Source organism: Hibiscus syriacus, unplaced genomic scaffold (assembly GCF_006381635.1).
Source record: "Hibiscus syriacus cultivar Baekdansim isolate YM2019G1 unplaced genomic scaffold, ASM638163v2 tig00110419_pilon, whole genome shotgun sequence".
Classification (NCBI taxonomy): domain Eukaryota; kingdom Viridiplantae; phylum Streptophyta; class Magnoliopsida; order Malvales; family Malvaceae; genus Hibiscus; species Hibiscus syriacus.
In genome coordinates this window covers 597,392-615,063 of record NW_024062731.1, presented here as the reverse complement: position 1 = coordinate 615,063, position 17,672 = coordinate 597,392, and the positions used below count along the sequence as shown (strand labels likewise).

General features: G+C 33.8%; 1 protein-coding gene across 1 annotated transcript; it reads right to left on the bottom strand.

The window, feature by feature from the left end:
* Positions 1 to 268: 268 nt before the first annotated feature.
* On the bottom strand, positions 269 to 6,739 carry LOC120124548. The gene is made up of 6 exons (XM_039143199.1): positions 5,569 to 6,739; positions 3,732 to 5,116; positions 2,710 to 3,075; positions 1,611 to 2,156; positions 1,079 to 1,324; positions 269 to 701 (listed from the first exon to the last, which is right to left on the bottom strand). The coding sequence occupies exons 1-6, from the start codon at positions 6,737 to 6,739 to the stop codon at positions 291 to 293; spliced, it is 4,125 nt and encodes a 1,374-aa protein (XP_038999130.1). The 3' UTR covers positions 269 to 290.
* Positions 6,740 to 17,672: the final 10,933 nt, after the last annotated feature.

Here is a 17,672-nt window from a genome sequence, read left to right as displayed (position 1 = left end):
AATAACTAATTTTCAAGCTCTCCAGTCAAGATAAAATATAGGGCCATTTTAATTTGACTATTTAGCGTTTCTATCTTATGTATCCTATTCCTAGTATATGGATCAAATGGAGATGTTCAATGTTTACCGTAGATGATTGATGGATTGCTTCAAAGATAAAAGTCTTAAGCTTATGGTGAAAAGTTGCTCGGCATAGCCGGTTCGTCTCCCCTGACAGTTTCTATATGTGCTGATATTGTGTGAACTGCCTTATTCTGCCACTGCATTGCTATCCTTTTCATTAGTTTTGGTCAAATGGATGTACCATGCGTAATGTTATCAACAATTGGGATGTTATCAATGGAATTGAGATTACCTTCCATGGATTGTGATGCATCCTCCATACCTTCTTGAAGAGTCATATTTTGTATCTCTTGACCATTTTTAATGTTGTTCGAGCTGTTCGTTTCTCCTGCTGAAGTTGATAGGCTGGAATTGGCTTCAGCTTCAGCTAATCTTTTGGATTTGTGTTCAGTATCTTCAACAGATCCTTCACTAGTTTCCCCAGTGATGTTCGATGGTTCAATGAAAGACTCTAGTCTACCTAATATTCGGAGTGCACCTTCACGTTCGAGAACATCTTCCTTGATCTCTTTGTTGGTTACATTATCAGCTACTGACTCGTTAGCCTTGCAAATACGATCAACTTCAGCTGCAGAATTCTGAGAAAGGTTCTAACTCAATGTCAGTAAAGGATGGATCCGTAACATAACTTGCTGGCAGTTGTGCGCGGCTAAATAACATGTTTGAAACTAATATAAATGAGGCCAGTATGAAAATTTTCAAAACAGCAAAAGGAAGCAGATGTGAGAAATTCAATAACCAACATAATTAGAAGATATGTTATCCAAACTCTTCATTTCACGTCATATTCAAACATGGATACAGGGGAACATACATAAGCATATACTTGTATCTGATATTTAGTTCCGAGTCTGATTATTATTGATTAAGCATTAAAGAAACAGATCTTCAGTGAAGGAACAAACAGGATAACATCTTATTTTCTTTTGTTTATTTTTTCTCAAAAATGCATTACCTGTCTTTCTATCGCTGTTTCAACAATGCTTGTATAATCATTTTCAATTGCTTCTGGTTTTTTGACATCAGCTTCCATTTCATTTAATCTTTCAAATCCCTCAATGCCCTCCTGTCTGATTGAGAATCGAGATCCGCCTTTATTAGCCGTAAACTTCTCCCCCTCTTTATCAATGACTTCTAAATCACTGATAGTTGTGAAAATGTTGCCTTCTTTTATGATCTTCCTTAGATAATTTGTCAGTTCCTGTACAATTTAACAAGCAATGCGATTAGTACTTCACCAGTTTACAGCATAACTAATCGGTTAAAAAAATTCATTTGTTAAAAAAAAGGGATATGGTAGGGATATTTCATGAATCAGAAACATAGACGATTAACTATATAAGTCAATGCCCTATGTTTAAAATTACTGCTAAACCAAAAAGTGAAAAGATTCTGTTTTGTTGTTGTAATTCAGTGCCAACTGAGGTAAACAACAAGTATGAGGATATTTTGACAAAATTAAGCATTGAGATTGCCTCTTCTCTTACCATAGTTTCAGTATCATCTGATTTAGCATTATCCTTTTCTGATTCTGATGGATCAATTCGAGTGTCATGTTTAATCATTTTGGCAGCCTTAACTTCAGATTCCATTAGTTTTGATACTTTGACGGAAATGTCATGGTCAATAGATACACCCTTTGTAATGCTATCAACTCTTAGGACGCTTTCAATGACCTTGAGATCATCCTCCCCAGATTCTGATGTATCCATGAAACCTTCTTGACCGGTCAAATTTTGCATCTTTGCATCATTATTAATGTTATTTAAGCTATTAGTTTCTCCTGCTGAAGTTGATTGGCCTGCATTGGCTTCAGCTTTGGCTAATCTTTTGGATTCTTGCTCAATATCTTCAACAGATCCTGCACTAGTTTCTTCGGTGGTATTTGATGTTTCAATGACAGCCTCTAGTTTACCTAATATTTGGAGTGCACCTTCACGTTCAAGAACTTCATTCTTTATCTCTTTGTTGGTTACATTATCAACTACGGGCTCATTAGCCTTGCAAATACGATCAACTTTAGCTGCAGAATTCTGTGGAAGGTTCCAGCTCAAAGTCAGAAAAGGATGGATCAGTAAAATACTTGTTGAACATTGACTTCAGCTCAATAACATGTTTGAGACTATTGTAAATGCAGTAGCTAGGGGAATTTCTAAGCATCTAGGACAACAGAAGGAAGCATATATGCTAGAAATTAATTTTTACACAATATATAATTAGAATCTATGCTACCCGAGATTTTCATTTTTTTTTCTAAGGTACCTGTATTTGATGCCTGACTTATAGTCAGATATGAGCATAGGAGCATTAACCTCCAAATTTATGCAAAACATTTGAGCATGCATACTTGTATTTGTCACTCACTTTTAAGCATACATGTTATTAAGAAAGCAACTCTTCAACAAATTAGCCAATAGGAGAATTTCTATTTCTCATTCTTTGTTTGGTCTTTCAGAGGGAAAAAGATTCAATAGTTCGCAGCTATTTGGTATTTTTAAATTGGTATTCTTCTTTCTTGTGTTTTGTCTTCTAAGAACCCTAGATTAAGTAAAAATATGAATGTTTCACTTTATACTAATGTATTACCTCTCGTTCTTTTGCACTTTCAACAATGCTTGTATATTCAATTGTTTCTGTTTCGTTCATATCAGCTTCTTGTTCATTTGATTTTTCAGGTTCGCTGATGTCTTTTGGTTTGACTAAGAGTATGGATTCACTTTCTTTTTCACTTCCAACGATTCTAGTATAGTCACTTTCAATTGTTTCTGTTTCGTTCATATCAACTTCTTGTTCATTTGATTTTTCAGAGCCGCTGATATCTTCCGGTCTGATTAAGAATAGGGATTCACCTTCATTAGCTGTCAACTCCCCCCCTTTTTCCTTCCCAATGCCTTCTGAATTATTGATATTTATGACAGTGTTGCTTTCCTCGATGATGTTCCATGGACCCATCTACAGTTTAACAAGGAATGCAGTTATTACTTCATCAGTTTACAGCCTAGATAGTTGATGTGAAATTTTCATTTGTAACAAAAATACGCTGCAAGGACATTTCATGAATGAGAAATATAAATTAGAAACAATAAGTCAATAATTTAGAAACATAAATTACTACCAAATGAGGAAAAAAAAAGGTATCATATTGTTGTAATTCAGTGCCAACAGAGTAAAGCAAGTATGCAGGTCTCTTTCCAAAATTTAAGGACTGGAATTTCTCCTGTTACCATTACTTTAGGATAATCTGATTTCGATGGCTCGATTCTAATGTCATAGTAAATTTTCTCTAATCTTCCTTCGAGATTCTCAGTAGAACTAAGATTACTTTCCCTGGATGTTTAGGCAGGTCTTTAGCATCTAAGATTAAGTAAATCTGCTAGTCAAAACATGCTGGAAGAAGTGCTTATGATTATCACACAAACCCGGGCCCAAGGGGTGACAATGCACAAAAGAAAATTGCAAAGGTACTCAGAAAGTGAAGCAACATGTTTTCCATTCCAATGAACTTGTTTCTATACTTGAATTCATGTGCCTTAAACATTAAATATGATTTCAAGATTCATTATATGCATTAAAAGACGAAGATGAAATGTTGACACTTTCATACTGACCTCCAATGTTCCAAGACTGCGATTACGGGTTAACTGATTCATTGAATTCTCAACCAATTCATGAGCAACGCAGGGCATGTTGGCCGTTAAGTTTTCATGTGCTTGTTCATAAGCCAAATTGCTTCTTACTCTATCTTCCCTAACATAATGTGACAGACTTCGTTGCATTTGTCGCCCACCTCCTGATATGGGAACTGGGCTTGCTAGGATATTCTTTTGTAATACAGACCTTGGAGATGAAGATGAGCTAACGGAAACTTTTTCAAGCATCAATCTTCGATTTAGAGCCCTTGCAATAGAATCACGTAATCTTCGTTCCAGTATATTGTTCTCTGCAGCATCTTGATCAACTTTAGTATCTGGAACAGATTTTAAGTTGCCTCTGCTGCGAACTGTACTGGGTGTATCTCTAGTGTTATGCTCAGTCAAGGTTCGAGTATCTTCTTCAATATACTTTGAAGGTTGGCTTTCCTCTACTTCCTTTCCAGATTCTTTGGTACTTGTAGCCTCATACGATGTTTCTAGATTGCCATGCCTACATTTGCCAGAACATTGATGAGCTTCACAGTTTATGTATGTTGGATGGGATGCACCATTCTCGGTTATATCTATTCCCGAAGATGGTGAACTTGTGCCATTCAAACTTTTCTTGGCTTCATGGTCTGATGGAGAGATTGAAGCAACTTCAACAGATTCCTCTTCAATAATGTCATTTAATTCTCCCAGTCTTTCTCGATTCACCTCTTCTTTTGATAGGTTAAATCGACCTCCCCACGGTTCTTCATTTTCGGAATTGATATCCCTGTCAACATCTTCATCATACATAACTGAATCACCATCACCGGATGAAACTGTTCCATCAGTTGTTAAAGGAGGTGAACCAACTTCTGAGACTTCAACTTGCAAATCAGAAGCTATGGAAAAGGTTGGGGTATGGCACTGTCGCCTAATGTAAAATGAATTAAAGTCTTTCTTGCGCCTTTCAGATGGCGACGGGCTGGAATCAAAGGAAAGTCTGTTCATAGCTCTTCCCTTGGGAGGAATTGCAAGTTTAAGAGTCCTTTGCACATGATCATTACGTATCCTGGAAGTTTTAATTGTTTGATCCAAGACCGGTTCTGTGTTTTCGGATGAAGATGAGTAGCAAGAATCATTGTTTCTAATTGAATCTGTCTCCATTCTGACTTCACTTCCACTATCTAATCCTGGCTCCAGCTCATGAGGCTTCTCTATCTTCTCTTCTATTTCAGTTCTATTGTTTAGGCTTTCTATAATCTGTTCCTTTCTCTCTTTGGATAAGTTTATTGCCTCATTGTGATTTCGTTCTTCTTGCTCAACAATAGCAATGTCATTTTCTACACCAGAGGAACTAAGCCGGTGGTGACCTACTTTATCGGATAAAAAGGCAAAGTGTTAAATTATTCCATTATATAACAGAAGACTTAAGAAAATAATAGTAAAATAAGGATAATAAAACTTCTTTATTAAATTTGGAGTAATTCCATTGATTAAATGACTACATACTGAAAGACATTATTGTTTCAAAGGCTATAGAGTTCAACTGGAAGACCAAATTATCGTCTTGAATATGTTTATTCCCCTTATGTCCAGTCTTAAAAGTTTTTCTTATGTATTTTTTTTCTTACACACTATAGGTAGGGCATTGAGGAAATTCTTTCTTCCATTTACAAATGGTTTCCACAGAGTAACGGATTAAATAGGTTGATTATGTACCTCAAAGCTTTGAAACAATCTTTCATAAGAAACTATGAATAGAAAAGCATTTCTACAGTCTAAGTTAACAGGAAAATATAAAACAAGGATCTCTTGAGCTTACCTGACTTTCCTTCAACAAGCCTTTTCTCATCACTATAATACAGGTTAAACTCGGCATCATTTGGATTTTGAGTGGTTGGATATGGAAACCAAGGTCCGCGATGGAAGCTTTCGTGCCTGCAGAAGAACATTTCCTTTTGGTTGGCAGTCATGAATTCTTGTTGAAAAGTATCTGCCGTAAGGTTTGGTTTTTCTTCTTGTGGATCATACCGTAGGTCAAATGAATTCCGTTTAGGCAAAAATACGGGAGGGGCCGAACCAGGCATTGGCGATTCATCTTCATCGAGATTACTCGAAACCCCACTATTGTTGTGTTTATCAATTCGAATAGCAGCAAGTTGAGCAGGAGGAGCATTATGGATGCCCATCAAGCTTTTCTCAATTGCCATTCTAAACAACCTTTTTGTTCTACGTTTGGTAATTAAATTTTGCAGTCTTTTTTCTCGTTCAAACTCAGTTAACCCAAGATCCATATAATTCTTCTGATCACCCTGCTTAGCCCTATTACTTGCTTCACAAGCTTCTTCCGGTTTTTTTACCACTAGCTTACCATCAACCCCACCATCTCCGGGACCTGTTCCTAATGACCCTTGAAAAGTATCACCCCACGCGCTACGAGGTTTCGATGTCTTGTTAACAAAGACCGTATACGGATCACCGAGTGCTCGATCAGTACCAATTCCATCATAGTGGGAACAGTCTCCATGTTCCACGCTAGAAATTCCTAGCCTATCGAATATAAGCTCTGAATCTTCTTCCAAGAAATCAGTTTTACTAGAAAACACGTCTTTTTCCTCTCTATTTTTTCCATCCCATTCTACGACCTCCTTTCGAGCATTTCGTCGAACACTTTTCTGGTGTCGTAAAAAAGGATTGTTTGATTTATTTACAAGCTTCCCATTTGCAGATAATCTTTCACCACTGCCTTCTTTCTTTAACTTCTGGGATTCAGGATATTTGGTTTTCAAATAAAAGCGGATATAAATGATAGAGAAGACAATTATAGGGGAAGAGTAAATATAATATAAGAAAACGTGAGGGAAAAATATGTACAAAAAAAGAACAGATATAAAAAAACCCAGAAAAGTCTGGAAATTTTCTAACAAATCTATAGGAACAACTTCCAGAAAATCTAATAATTCTCCAGAGAAAAAGTTGAACGCCCTTTGCATCAATACTCATTTTCTAAAAAAAAAAACTTTTTAATTAATCTTCAGAAAACAAAACAATAAAAACAACCAAATTGGGTGTTAATAATCCATTATACCGACTGAAGGAAATGACTGAAGAATTCAACTTCATACATAATGAAAATCAAATTCTTTTGTAGAAAAAAGAAAACAGAAACGTGTAAAAGAGAGGTCAGGGAATGGTTTTGGATATGGGGTTTACAATTGCTTTTAGAAAATTTCTTTTTGGTGGATAGAGATCTCAGATCCTTCAATTTCTCAGCCATTTCTTCTTCTCACTTGTTTCCCTTGATTCATGGGACGATAAGACAAAATAGAAAACAGGTAAAAGAAGAAGTGACAGTTAATATTATTGCACGTCTATTTTAGTCATAAGACCCTTCAATTTCTACCCACAACAAGCATGTATTATTACCATAGTTCCAAAACTCGGAGCAATGGTTAAATTAAATCCTGGACTTCGTTATCTTATATGTTTTCACATTTTTATTAATATAAAATTAATAAAATTCAAATAAATATATTTGTACACCGATTAAATCTTAGCTCGATTGATATTATTATTGTTATAATATCCAAATAATGACTTCTAACATGCTTGTATTATCCAAATAATATGACTTCTAACATGCTTGTATTATCCATCCTTTTGAAGAGCTTAGGATATGTAGAATAAAAAAAAACATTGTACGTACATCACTATATAATTGCAAATAATAAATCTTAATAAATAAATAAATAAATATTTTAGGATTAAGATATAATTAACAAATGTATTTAGAATAGGACTCTGCTTTTGTCATGCACGATGCTTTATACGTGCACCACTATAAAGCATGACAAGTTTCGTTTCTTCTTTTATTCTCCTCCTCTTTCAATTCTTAGACATCCTAGTGTCAATGGATCGTTGACGAGGGAGGACGACGTGTGAAGCTTACATGTATGAACTGGTCGTCTCACTCAGAACACATGCTTGCCGAAGGATTCAGTAAATAGCCTATGGATACATCACCAAACGGATTGTATCAATAGGGTTCAACTGCGTTAGGTATATCAAGTCTTTCTGGTCACCAATGCCTCGTTGGCATCCCTCACCGTTAAATAATCGTTTCAACGACTCCGTTTTGTTGAATTCATCATCGGGATCCAAGCCAACAACCCTTCGATCATCGATGTTCCCCTCATCAGGCCCGTTTCTGAAATTTTAGCGGCCTTGTAACATCTTCTATACCGGGTTAGTGATTAAATTGTAAAATTTCAGAATTTTGTGATAAAAGTAGAATAGTTGAATAGATCAATGATTTATTTCAAAATATTTCTTGAAAGTTGTTAGTAATTATCAAATGAATTAAAGCGCAAAATGGTCATTTGACAAGAAAGATATTTCCCCCTTTTATATGAATGATTCACGTGGGGTGGGGGGAATTATCTACAAACTCTTCTCCCTTCTTCTTCTTCTTCTTCTTCTTCTTTTTCCTCCTCCCGTATTTCCAAGCTCAAAGGTAAGTTTTCTAATTAATTGATTATTTGTTGATTTAAGGTTTGAGTTTTGATCATTAGATGATAAATAAGCTTAAGGAAAGCATAAGTTATCTTAAAATCAAAAGATAAAGGAGTTAGAGAAGATTAAAGATCTTGAGTTCTTGAATGAAATCTTGGAATAGAGTTCATAATTAGAAGTGGAAGTCAAATTTGACTTTTCATAAGTGGAATTAAGAGATATGAAGTGATAGAATTGAAATTAGAATATATTGAAAATTTGGGTATGGATTCTTGATTCTATATGGAGAAAGGAATTGTGTGGTTAAAGATGGTTTATATGGATATAATTTGGTTTATGTAATGGTATTTTGGTTTAATAACATGATAGGGGTTTAAAATAGAAGAATTTAGTGAAGAGTTGATGATTTCCGGGTTTGAATAGTGAATTTTCGTGCATGAATAGTGATTTCTGAGCAAAATTTATAGATTTCTATAAGGGTGTCGATACCCTAGGGGGAGGTATCGATACCCCTAAAGGAAAAATGGAATTTTGGGTTCATTAAACTAGCTTAAGTTATTAACATCAAGTTATAAGGTTTAGGCTTCTGATAATCATCTCGGAAATTATATTTATGTAGATACAGAGCCTAAACGAATTCCGGAACAATCGCAGGATTAGGATTTATTCAAAGCAAGCAAGGCTAAGGTGAGTGCAAATTAATTGTACTTATGTTATTGAACATACATTGGCTTGCGATGAGCCAGTGATAGAGTTACTATGGTAAGAAGTGACTCCTAAAATGTTATATAATTAATGGAATTCTTATATGTGCATGAGTACATGAAAATAGGTATATGTTATTATATGTGATCATAAGAGCAATAAAATGAATACATGCATATGTCCATAGAGTAAGTGCATTTATACATGTGATTTATGTGAATACATGTATGTGTGAATATGTTTGGTATGATTACATGATCATAAGATATAAATCATGTGATAAGTGATATCTGACTATATGAAATTCTAAGACAAGTGATTAAGTGTTTAAGAGATATAAGCAATGAGATAGGTGGCATGTGAATCACATGGAAATGATTTATGTATAAGTTTATATGTTATTCTATGTGCTATGTGATGTATTTATGAATATATGGGAATAAGACATGACATATGCGCTTACATAAAAACATGAGAAATGATATATGTTATATTATACGATCTATGTGATTACATGCACATGTGATATATGTTACATGATGTGAACCTATGTGATATGAAACCCCCCAGACCGATGCGTATAACCAGATCTGATCCGGGGTGTCACATTTGGGCCACCGGAGCGACCCACTGTAAAAATAGCGGAAATTTAAAACTTTTTATCAGAACATGTAACTTATAAAATCAGTTGTCACAATTTAAAAATAAAACAGATTTTCGAACTCGTATATAAAACAAAATACAATTACATGCCCCCTAATCACATGTACCGTACTTTGCAAACAACGCCGGAAGAACTCCCTTACTGATGTCGATAGCTGCACTTGTACAATTCTTTTAACCTGCAATGTTAAGTAATAGAGTGAGCTTCGGAAAGCTCAGTAATACAGAACTACCAGATGATGCTGAAGAACGTACAGATACATATAAATATATGTTTTCTTATTGTTTCCAAACATCTACTGATTTCTTTGGCTGATCGGAGATCCTACTGATATTTCAATTCTTATGGTAACGGAAAATGAGCTTTCAGTTTAGATAAATATTTCGAATTACTGAGTTCAGGAGATCAGAATAGGTTATCTAGTGTGTTCCCTCAAAACCAATGGAAAGATACCGATCTTTTTAAAACAATAGCAGTTTAAAACATATTTACCCTGTGCACAAAGCAGAGGAACATGCAAAAACGATAAGGTCTTATCCTTGCACATAGCAAAAGAGCCTGGGGAAACTGTAAGGCTTACCATTGCACACAACAAAGGGACCTGGGGAAACTGTAAGGCTTACCATTGCACACAGTAAAGGGACCTGGGGAAACTGTAAGGCTTACCCTTGCACACAGCAAAGGGACCTGTGAAACTGTAAGGCTTACACTTGCACACAGCAAAAGAACCTGCTGTAACGGTAATTAATCCATTAAAATATGAAAATGTTTCATATTTAGAAATCATGTACAAAAATACCGTAACCATAAACCATATCAAAATATGTGGTAAATCAGATATCAAAATAAACTATATTCAGAACATCGGGTATTGTCTCATAAAAATATTCAGTATGTGATTTATCAATATCATATTTTCCAATGAAAATAGGAAACCCAATAACACATTTCAAGTAAACATAGTTCATAAAACCAGTAGATTCCATGATGTCATAAATCATGAATAATTCATATTTTTCGGTAAAACCCGTAATTGGAAAACAGATAACATGTTGCCATGGTTCATAAACCAGTAAATCAATAATTTCGATGAAATACATTTTAAAACATATAAAATCGTCATGTGGTACATGTGGAACACATTAGGATATCCAAGTATTTCTCAGATACACTTAGTAGTTATCAGAATGGATAACATGAAACTGATGTAATTTGATTAGATTCCAAAAATGAGGTCCTATTGAAGGGAATCAATTGCTAACCAATCTAATCCGTTATTTAAGGTTGATACTTTAGAATTTCGCTATGATTCATATGCATCAGGAAAGTGTTCAGAAACCTTTATACAAAATATGTCGTTTGATTTGATTATCGAACAACTCTTAGATGAATAGTTCCTAGAACTAATGCTTGTCGATTGGTCAATTTATTGTTCTTCCAGGATATTTACTCTTTAATACCATAAATTCTTGTCTATAGATCATATTCAGAATCATTGTTGAATAGATCTTCCAGTGTCTTTATTTCATTTTCATGCTTCCACAATATCATGAAATGCTGACATGCTTGATTTGTAGTTCATGACCCAGAAGTACAATACATCATATAAGTTCATTAGTATTCCCAGACTCATCCAAATCAATTATTTAAATCCTCAGTCCTTGAGATTACTTAGCTCATTTAGCATTCAAGTCCATTCCAGTTACTTTGGGATTTTTCAGAGTAATACAGACGTTTCTGAATATCATATACATATTGTACTTCTGTTCAATTTAATTTGGTCTTCGTGGTTGATTTGTCTAACGAATATCCATTTCTTATTACCGAATGCGACCTAGAGTTGAATTGAGCTGAGTACTTTCAAAATTATCATCGAACCACACTTGAGAAGACGAACACGCATTCAAGTAACATCTATGCCGTTCAGGTACTGACATATAACACTAGCATTGATTGCTCGGCTTAATATATGATCCATAACTTTTAAGAGCAGTACCACATCCATATTTATTTGGATTCCTTAATTAATCCAACACTTCTACTAAGTTTAGGTCATAAGGGTATTTTGGTCATTCTGGTGCTCAGTTTCATTCCATTTTTTTCAGAGCTCAAGGATATCCAATCATTCCTGAGCTTGGTGATATTCTTGAGTCATTTTCATTACAGGGGTATTTTGGTCATTTTATAGATCTATGGTATTTCAATCTTTCCTTCATCCGGTCTTATTATTTAATTCAATCTTATTATTTACTTTAGTCCTTTTGAACAATTCTGACAGCAGAATACCCCTGATAAATTACTCTTAAAGTATTTACTCATTATTCGAATATTTTCGGGTCAAGTGTCTTCTCAGATTTTACAAACGGAATATCATGAATTTTTCTGTACAAAGACAAGATCTTAACAATTAAATTTGTACTTAATCGAGTTAAGTACAAATCCTCAAAGTACTTTCTCATTCAAGGTCAATTCAGACTATTTTATCTCTCAAGGGCATTTTCGTAATTTCTTAACCAGGTAATTTCGATATTAGCTCTTAATGAAAATAATTATAATTTAAAGATCCTATGATTAATTGCTTTCTCTAACATTCTCTGATCTTGAAAAGATTCCTTAACAGACTTCTAGCATCTTGCTCAACTCCTCTTGGGTTAAAAATCGGTTATCTATATTTTCTAAGCAAAACTAGCATTTCTTATGCACATCAGTAGTTTTATCATATCAATATGTCTTTAAAAACCTCTTATCCAACTTACATAGTCAAATCTTGTCTTTTTATAACATAAGGGTATTTTCATAATTTTACCCTACCGGAATATTCTCATAATTTCCCATCCAACTACCTTTAACATATAACCTTTGATGAAATAAATTATAAATTTCAGATCCAGGTTGATTTCTTTATCACTGAGCAAAGAACTTGTAATTTAATTCTAACAACCCTTCAATCTCTTATATTAATCATTCGATTCGTATTCAGATACCGAATTTCTACCACATTCATATCGAGTGTAGAAACTAATTAACTGCACAAATGAGACCAACATTATCTTAATCATGCATTTACCAATATTCACATGTTCCATAAAGCATAAAGAGGTAGTACATTATTACCTCGATTTCCGTGCAATACTGATCGACCATAAAAATTCCATTCGAACGCCTTTGATCTTTAATTCAACTTCCAATAATTCCTCAAATACATATCAACAAAGATTATATCAGAAATGGAGCTTAATTGAGATAAACGGATAGAATCGGATGATAAATCAGTGAAAAATAGCTTACCGGGTTCGAATTTGGCGAAACGGACTTCGGATTCGGATTCAGGACGTCGAAAACATAAAAATATGACTTTTCATAAATTTGAAATTTTGGGCCAAAATCAAAGTCAACGGGTTTGACCGGTAATTTCGAGGCCTTCGGGTTCGAATTTCAAAAAACGGACAGCAGAATCGGATTTGGAACGTTGAAAAATGTCAGGATAGGTATACTCGGTCAAAGTCAAAGGTCGTTTAATGCCCGGTCAAAACTAGTCAAAGTTTTGGTCAACGTCGGTCAACGGTGAACGGGTCGGGTCGGGTTATGACCGGTCAAACCGGTCAAAATAGGAGCAAAACCGGTCAAACCGGTCATTTGTTTTCTTCCTCACGCGCAGTGGCGGCGCGTAGGGGTGCGTTAACAGTGCTAAATTCCTGGAAAAATTTCTAAAAATTATTTTGAGCGATTTTGAGATACTTATAAAACTCGGTTCACAATTTTGAACGGCGGAGAGCTCGATTTCAACAAATCGGAAACTTTGACCGCTTCACCTCCTCACGCGCCGCCGTCGACGGAGACCAAGGATGACACCGACAGACTCGGAACGATGCAAGGAACACGATGGTGCGAGAGGTGTCGTAAAAGGATGACCAGATCATCGTGAATCGATGAAAAACCAATTAAAACCGAGTTATTACCGATGATACTTCCGACTGAAATTAAAGACGAACGGCGACGATTCATGACGAAAGGTTTGAGGGGTTTTGTTCTTTGGTTGACAATGAACACGATGGTGGTTTTGGCTCGTCGATCGGAGGTCAGACGGCGAGTAGATCGGAGTTGGAAGTTGGGTTAACGGAAGAGAAAAACTGGAAAAAACCTCCTGCAAAAACCTGCGCACGGGGGTTTTATAATTCAGCCTATATAAAAATGGGTAAACCAAGAGTTTAGTCACTGAACTTCCTACACTTCTTAAAATGGTCTGCCATCTTTGAAATTTTACAATTTAATCCATCGTTTCTTTCAAAAATACCAATTAAATCCACCACTTTATAATTTCTTAAATTTAACCCCTAAATTGGTAGTTACATGATACATGTTATATGATATGAGATATATGGTTACATATACATGTGGTATGTGACAGAAGAGAAAGAACAAGTGATATAAAATGTTATAAATGATAATGCCCATGTTATGTGATATGAGAACTAGGGGTATAGTTGGCATGCCAAGAGTCGAGGGTTTACCTATGTTATACGAAACATATGAACAAAATTACCTATGTCTTTCGAGACATACGGACAATATACCTATGTTCTAAGGAACATATGAACAATTTACCTAGGTTCTTCGGGACCTATGGATAGTTGCCGAGGTTCTGTATGACCTCTGGATAGGTCCTTCGGGACATTTATACGAGCTGTGGTGCACAACCTCAATGTACTCACATACCTTAAGTTCTCAAAAGTATACATAGGATAATACATAGACTTTAAAGAGAGTAAATAAATCAATTGATATGATACGATGTGTGTTCTACTGCGAAATGATATAGGTGTTCCATGATGTGTATAGAAATGTTTAGTATATGTTTATATGATAAAAAGAATTAGTGACATGTGTACATGAGTTAATAAGAGATAATAATAAATACACTATATGTGATATGAATATTTGGCAATATGAAATATGTTATAGAAATTACATGATGATATGTTTATTCCTTGGTGTAGTGATATATGTGTTATATGATGAGTATATGGTAAGTAAAAGGGATTAATGATAGTATTTGCATATGTATTCCCTTTGTTTATATGAAATGTTATATGGTTATATTATATATTTTATATGCCTCACTAAGTCATCGACTTAGCGTGTGATTGTTTCACACGTAGGTTTGAAAAGCGATAAGAGAAGTAAAGAGGAACAAGACAGGTCAGTTCTCCTTACCGAAGATAAGATCATAAATGTAGATCGAATTACATGTATTTTGTTAGATAGAATTTAGTTAGCATGTAATAAAAATGATTTGTATTGGATACACTCTGATCAAGTTTTGGAATGTTTTAAATGTATATATGTAAATGGTAAATGTATAATGATGAGCGTTTTAAATTTTATGAGTTTTATACATGTTTTGTTGAGGTACTGTAGCAAGGTATCGGTACCCTGTAGCAGGGTATCGATACCCCTCCAGCATTCTGGAAAATTTTAACATTCGGGTACTGTCATGGTACTGTTTATTAATGTTCATGGTACTGTTCATACAGTATAATACTATTCATAAAAATGTATATTTTCTTAAATTGGCTATAACGAGCATAATTCAACAATATATTATCATATTTTCTTAATATAAGTCCAATTGATCAGCTATTTTGTAAAAGTAAAGGTTTTGAAATGTCAATGTGACATCTTAGACTCGTATCTGGGTCGGGTACGGGTTGGGGTGTTACAGGCCTGGGGCGAAAATAGAAATTAGGCCCCTAATAACAAGTATAGAAAAATTGAACTATAAGAACAAACAAAATTAAATAAATTTACTTGTAAATTGTTTTTATATTACATTTAATAAACTATTTAATAAATACATTAAATTTTAAATAGAAAAGATCAAAAAAATTTATTAAACACCCAATTAGTCACACAAAACAAGTATAATCCTCTTTTAAAAGGGTACATGTTAGGTTGTAACCTTATTCATCTTGTAAAAAAAATAACAAAAGAATAATCAAGTGAAAAGTAAAAAAATAATTTAAAAATGTTACATCAACTTTGTCATTAATTTTTTAAAATGGTGGATAGTAATAAAAAAAGAAAAAAAATGTAACATTAAGTATGATTTTAAAGAAAAAAAATTGGATAACCAAAACAAAAATAAAATACTAAATGAGTGATTAAATAAATAATTTATGATATTTTAATTATATGTGAATTTAAAATTTTGAGTTTAAATAAGAGCAGACCTTAGCGAGCGCCCCTTTTGCCCGTGCTAAGGGACGGGCCTCCCCTCATCAAAGCTTACAAGGTATAACAGATTTTTCCAACACCTTTTTTTCTTTGATTAGCATTGAATAAACTACAAATGGGCCATGATATCTGATTCCACCTGATTCCATGGATACAATTATTTACTCTTTTACACAAATTAACTAATACTTTATTTTTTAAATTATAAAATTCAAGTTTGACTCAAATAACTCTACTCGAACAATGAAGCAGTGGTACGTGCTATTATATGACGACGACTCAATAAACACAATGCAGCAATGAAACACCTTAACTGCAATTTACCTGCTGTGTTGCAGAAAAAAAAAAAAGTCAACAAATAATCTAAATCGATGAGCAATAAATCTGTAAATCCGGTAACCGCTCTAGATGAAAAAGACACCGTAAACTCGAGACTTAGTTTAAGCGATATCAAGTGCTTTCCACTTTACCACCACCAAACATAGATTCAAACAAAGCTTAATAAAGGCAAATCAAAAACATAAACGTAAACAATCAATTATTTAAATACACCAGCACTGCATATTAAGCTTTGAAGGGTACAACATAAATAGACATAGACATAGACAGTAAAAGAATTGAAATCGATGAGCCGTATTTTTTTTTGAAGGGTACAACATAAATAAATTACCCGAAAATAGCATCCGAAGTCACAATGTCATCAATACGAACCGGGCAATTATAAGAAAAACGAAAAGGTAAACCAGTAGAGGAAGCCCAATGCGCAGGACCATGAGCAACGACGTTAATGGTGCAGCGAATATGGGCATTTATCCTACCTTTTTATTTTTTGGTTCCGAGGTTTTACCTAATTAATCTGGATCGACTCGGGTTGCATATCTAGTTTTGGTAGATGAGTCTGTCAACAAAGATTTTCTACATACACAATGACTCGAACATGAGATCTTTCACAAGTATAATTGTTTGGATATGATCCTATACATGATCTATTAAAAATAAATAAAGAAAAGTTAGACGGTATCCCTTTATAAGAGAAGTTAGAGTTAATTGCATTAGATGTCTTCAAAATATGGCATTTATTTTAAATTAGTTCTTCAACTTTTACATGTTTTAATTTCATCCCAAAACTATGATTATCATTTTAAATTAGTCCTTAAACTTTTGAACATTTCAATTTCATCCCCAAACTATGATATTCTTCTAAATTTGTCCCTAAACTTTTTAAACATTCCAATTTCATCTCAAAACTATAAATACCCTTGTTAATAAACTCGTTATGTATTTATATATGTTTGAAAAAAAATAGGTTAAACTATGGTTGAAACTAACTACATATTTGGATGAAATTGAAATATTCAAAAGTTTGGGTCCAATTTAGAAAGAGGGCCATAATTTAGGGATAAAATTAGAATATTCAAAAAAATTAAGTACTAATTTATATTGAATATTATAATATAAGGATGAAATTAAAATATTTAAAAATTTAAAAACTAATTTAAAATAAGAGTTATAATTTAAAGACATATGATTGCACAATGTTAGGAATTGATAGGTTCTTTGGTCTTCTAAAATAGTAATAAATAAAAATATATATTTTAATACTTTAAAATTGTATAATTTACCCCTCACTCTCTTAAAGTTAGGCAATGTTGGGTCATAGTCAGGGATGGGATGGACTGAGGGGTTGATGGGGAGATCGATTCTTGAAAATTTCAAATCCTATATATTTTAGATATTTTTTGTATTTTTATTGAAAATTTACTTTCGTCCCTTAAAATTTTATAAATACACACTCTTTTAAAATTTTATAA

Bases quoted from the DNA above. Each gene is read 5' to 3' on its own strand.
- LOC120124548 (XM_039143199.1), bottom strand. From the start codon at position 6,739: ATGCAAAGGGCGTTCAACTTTTTCTCTGGAGAATTATTAGATTTTCTG. The intron at 5,117-5,568 runs GTAAGCTCAAGA...CCGATAAAGTAG, and splicing joins GCTTGTTGAAGGAAAGTCAG to GTCACCACCGGCTTAGTTCC. The intron at 702-1,078 runs GTAATGCATTTT...AACCTTTCTCAG, and splicing joins AAACAGCGATAGAAAGACAG to AATTCTGCAGCTGAAGTTGA.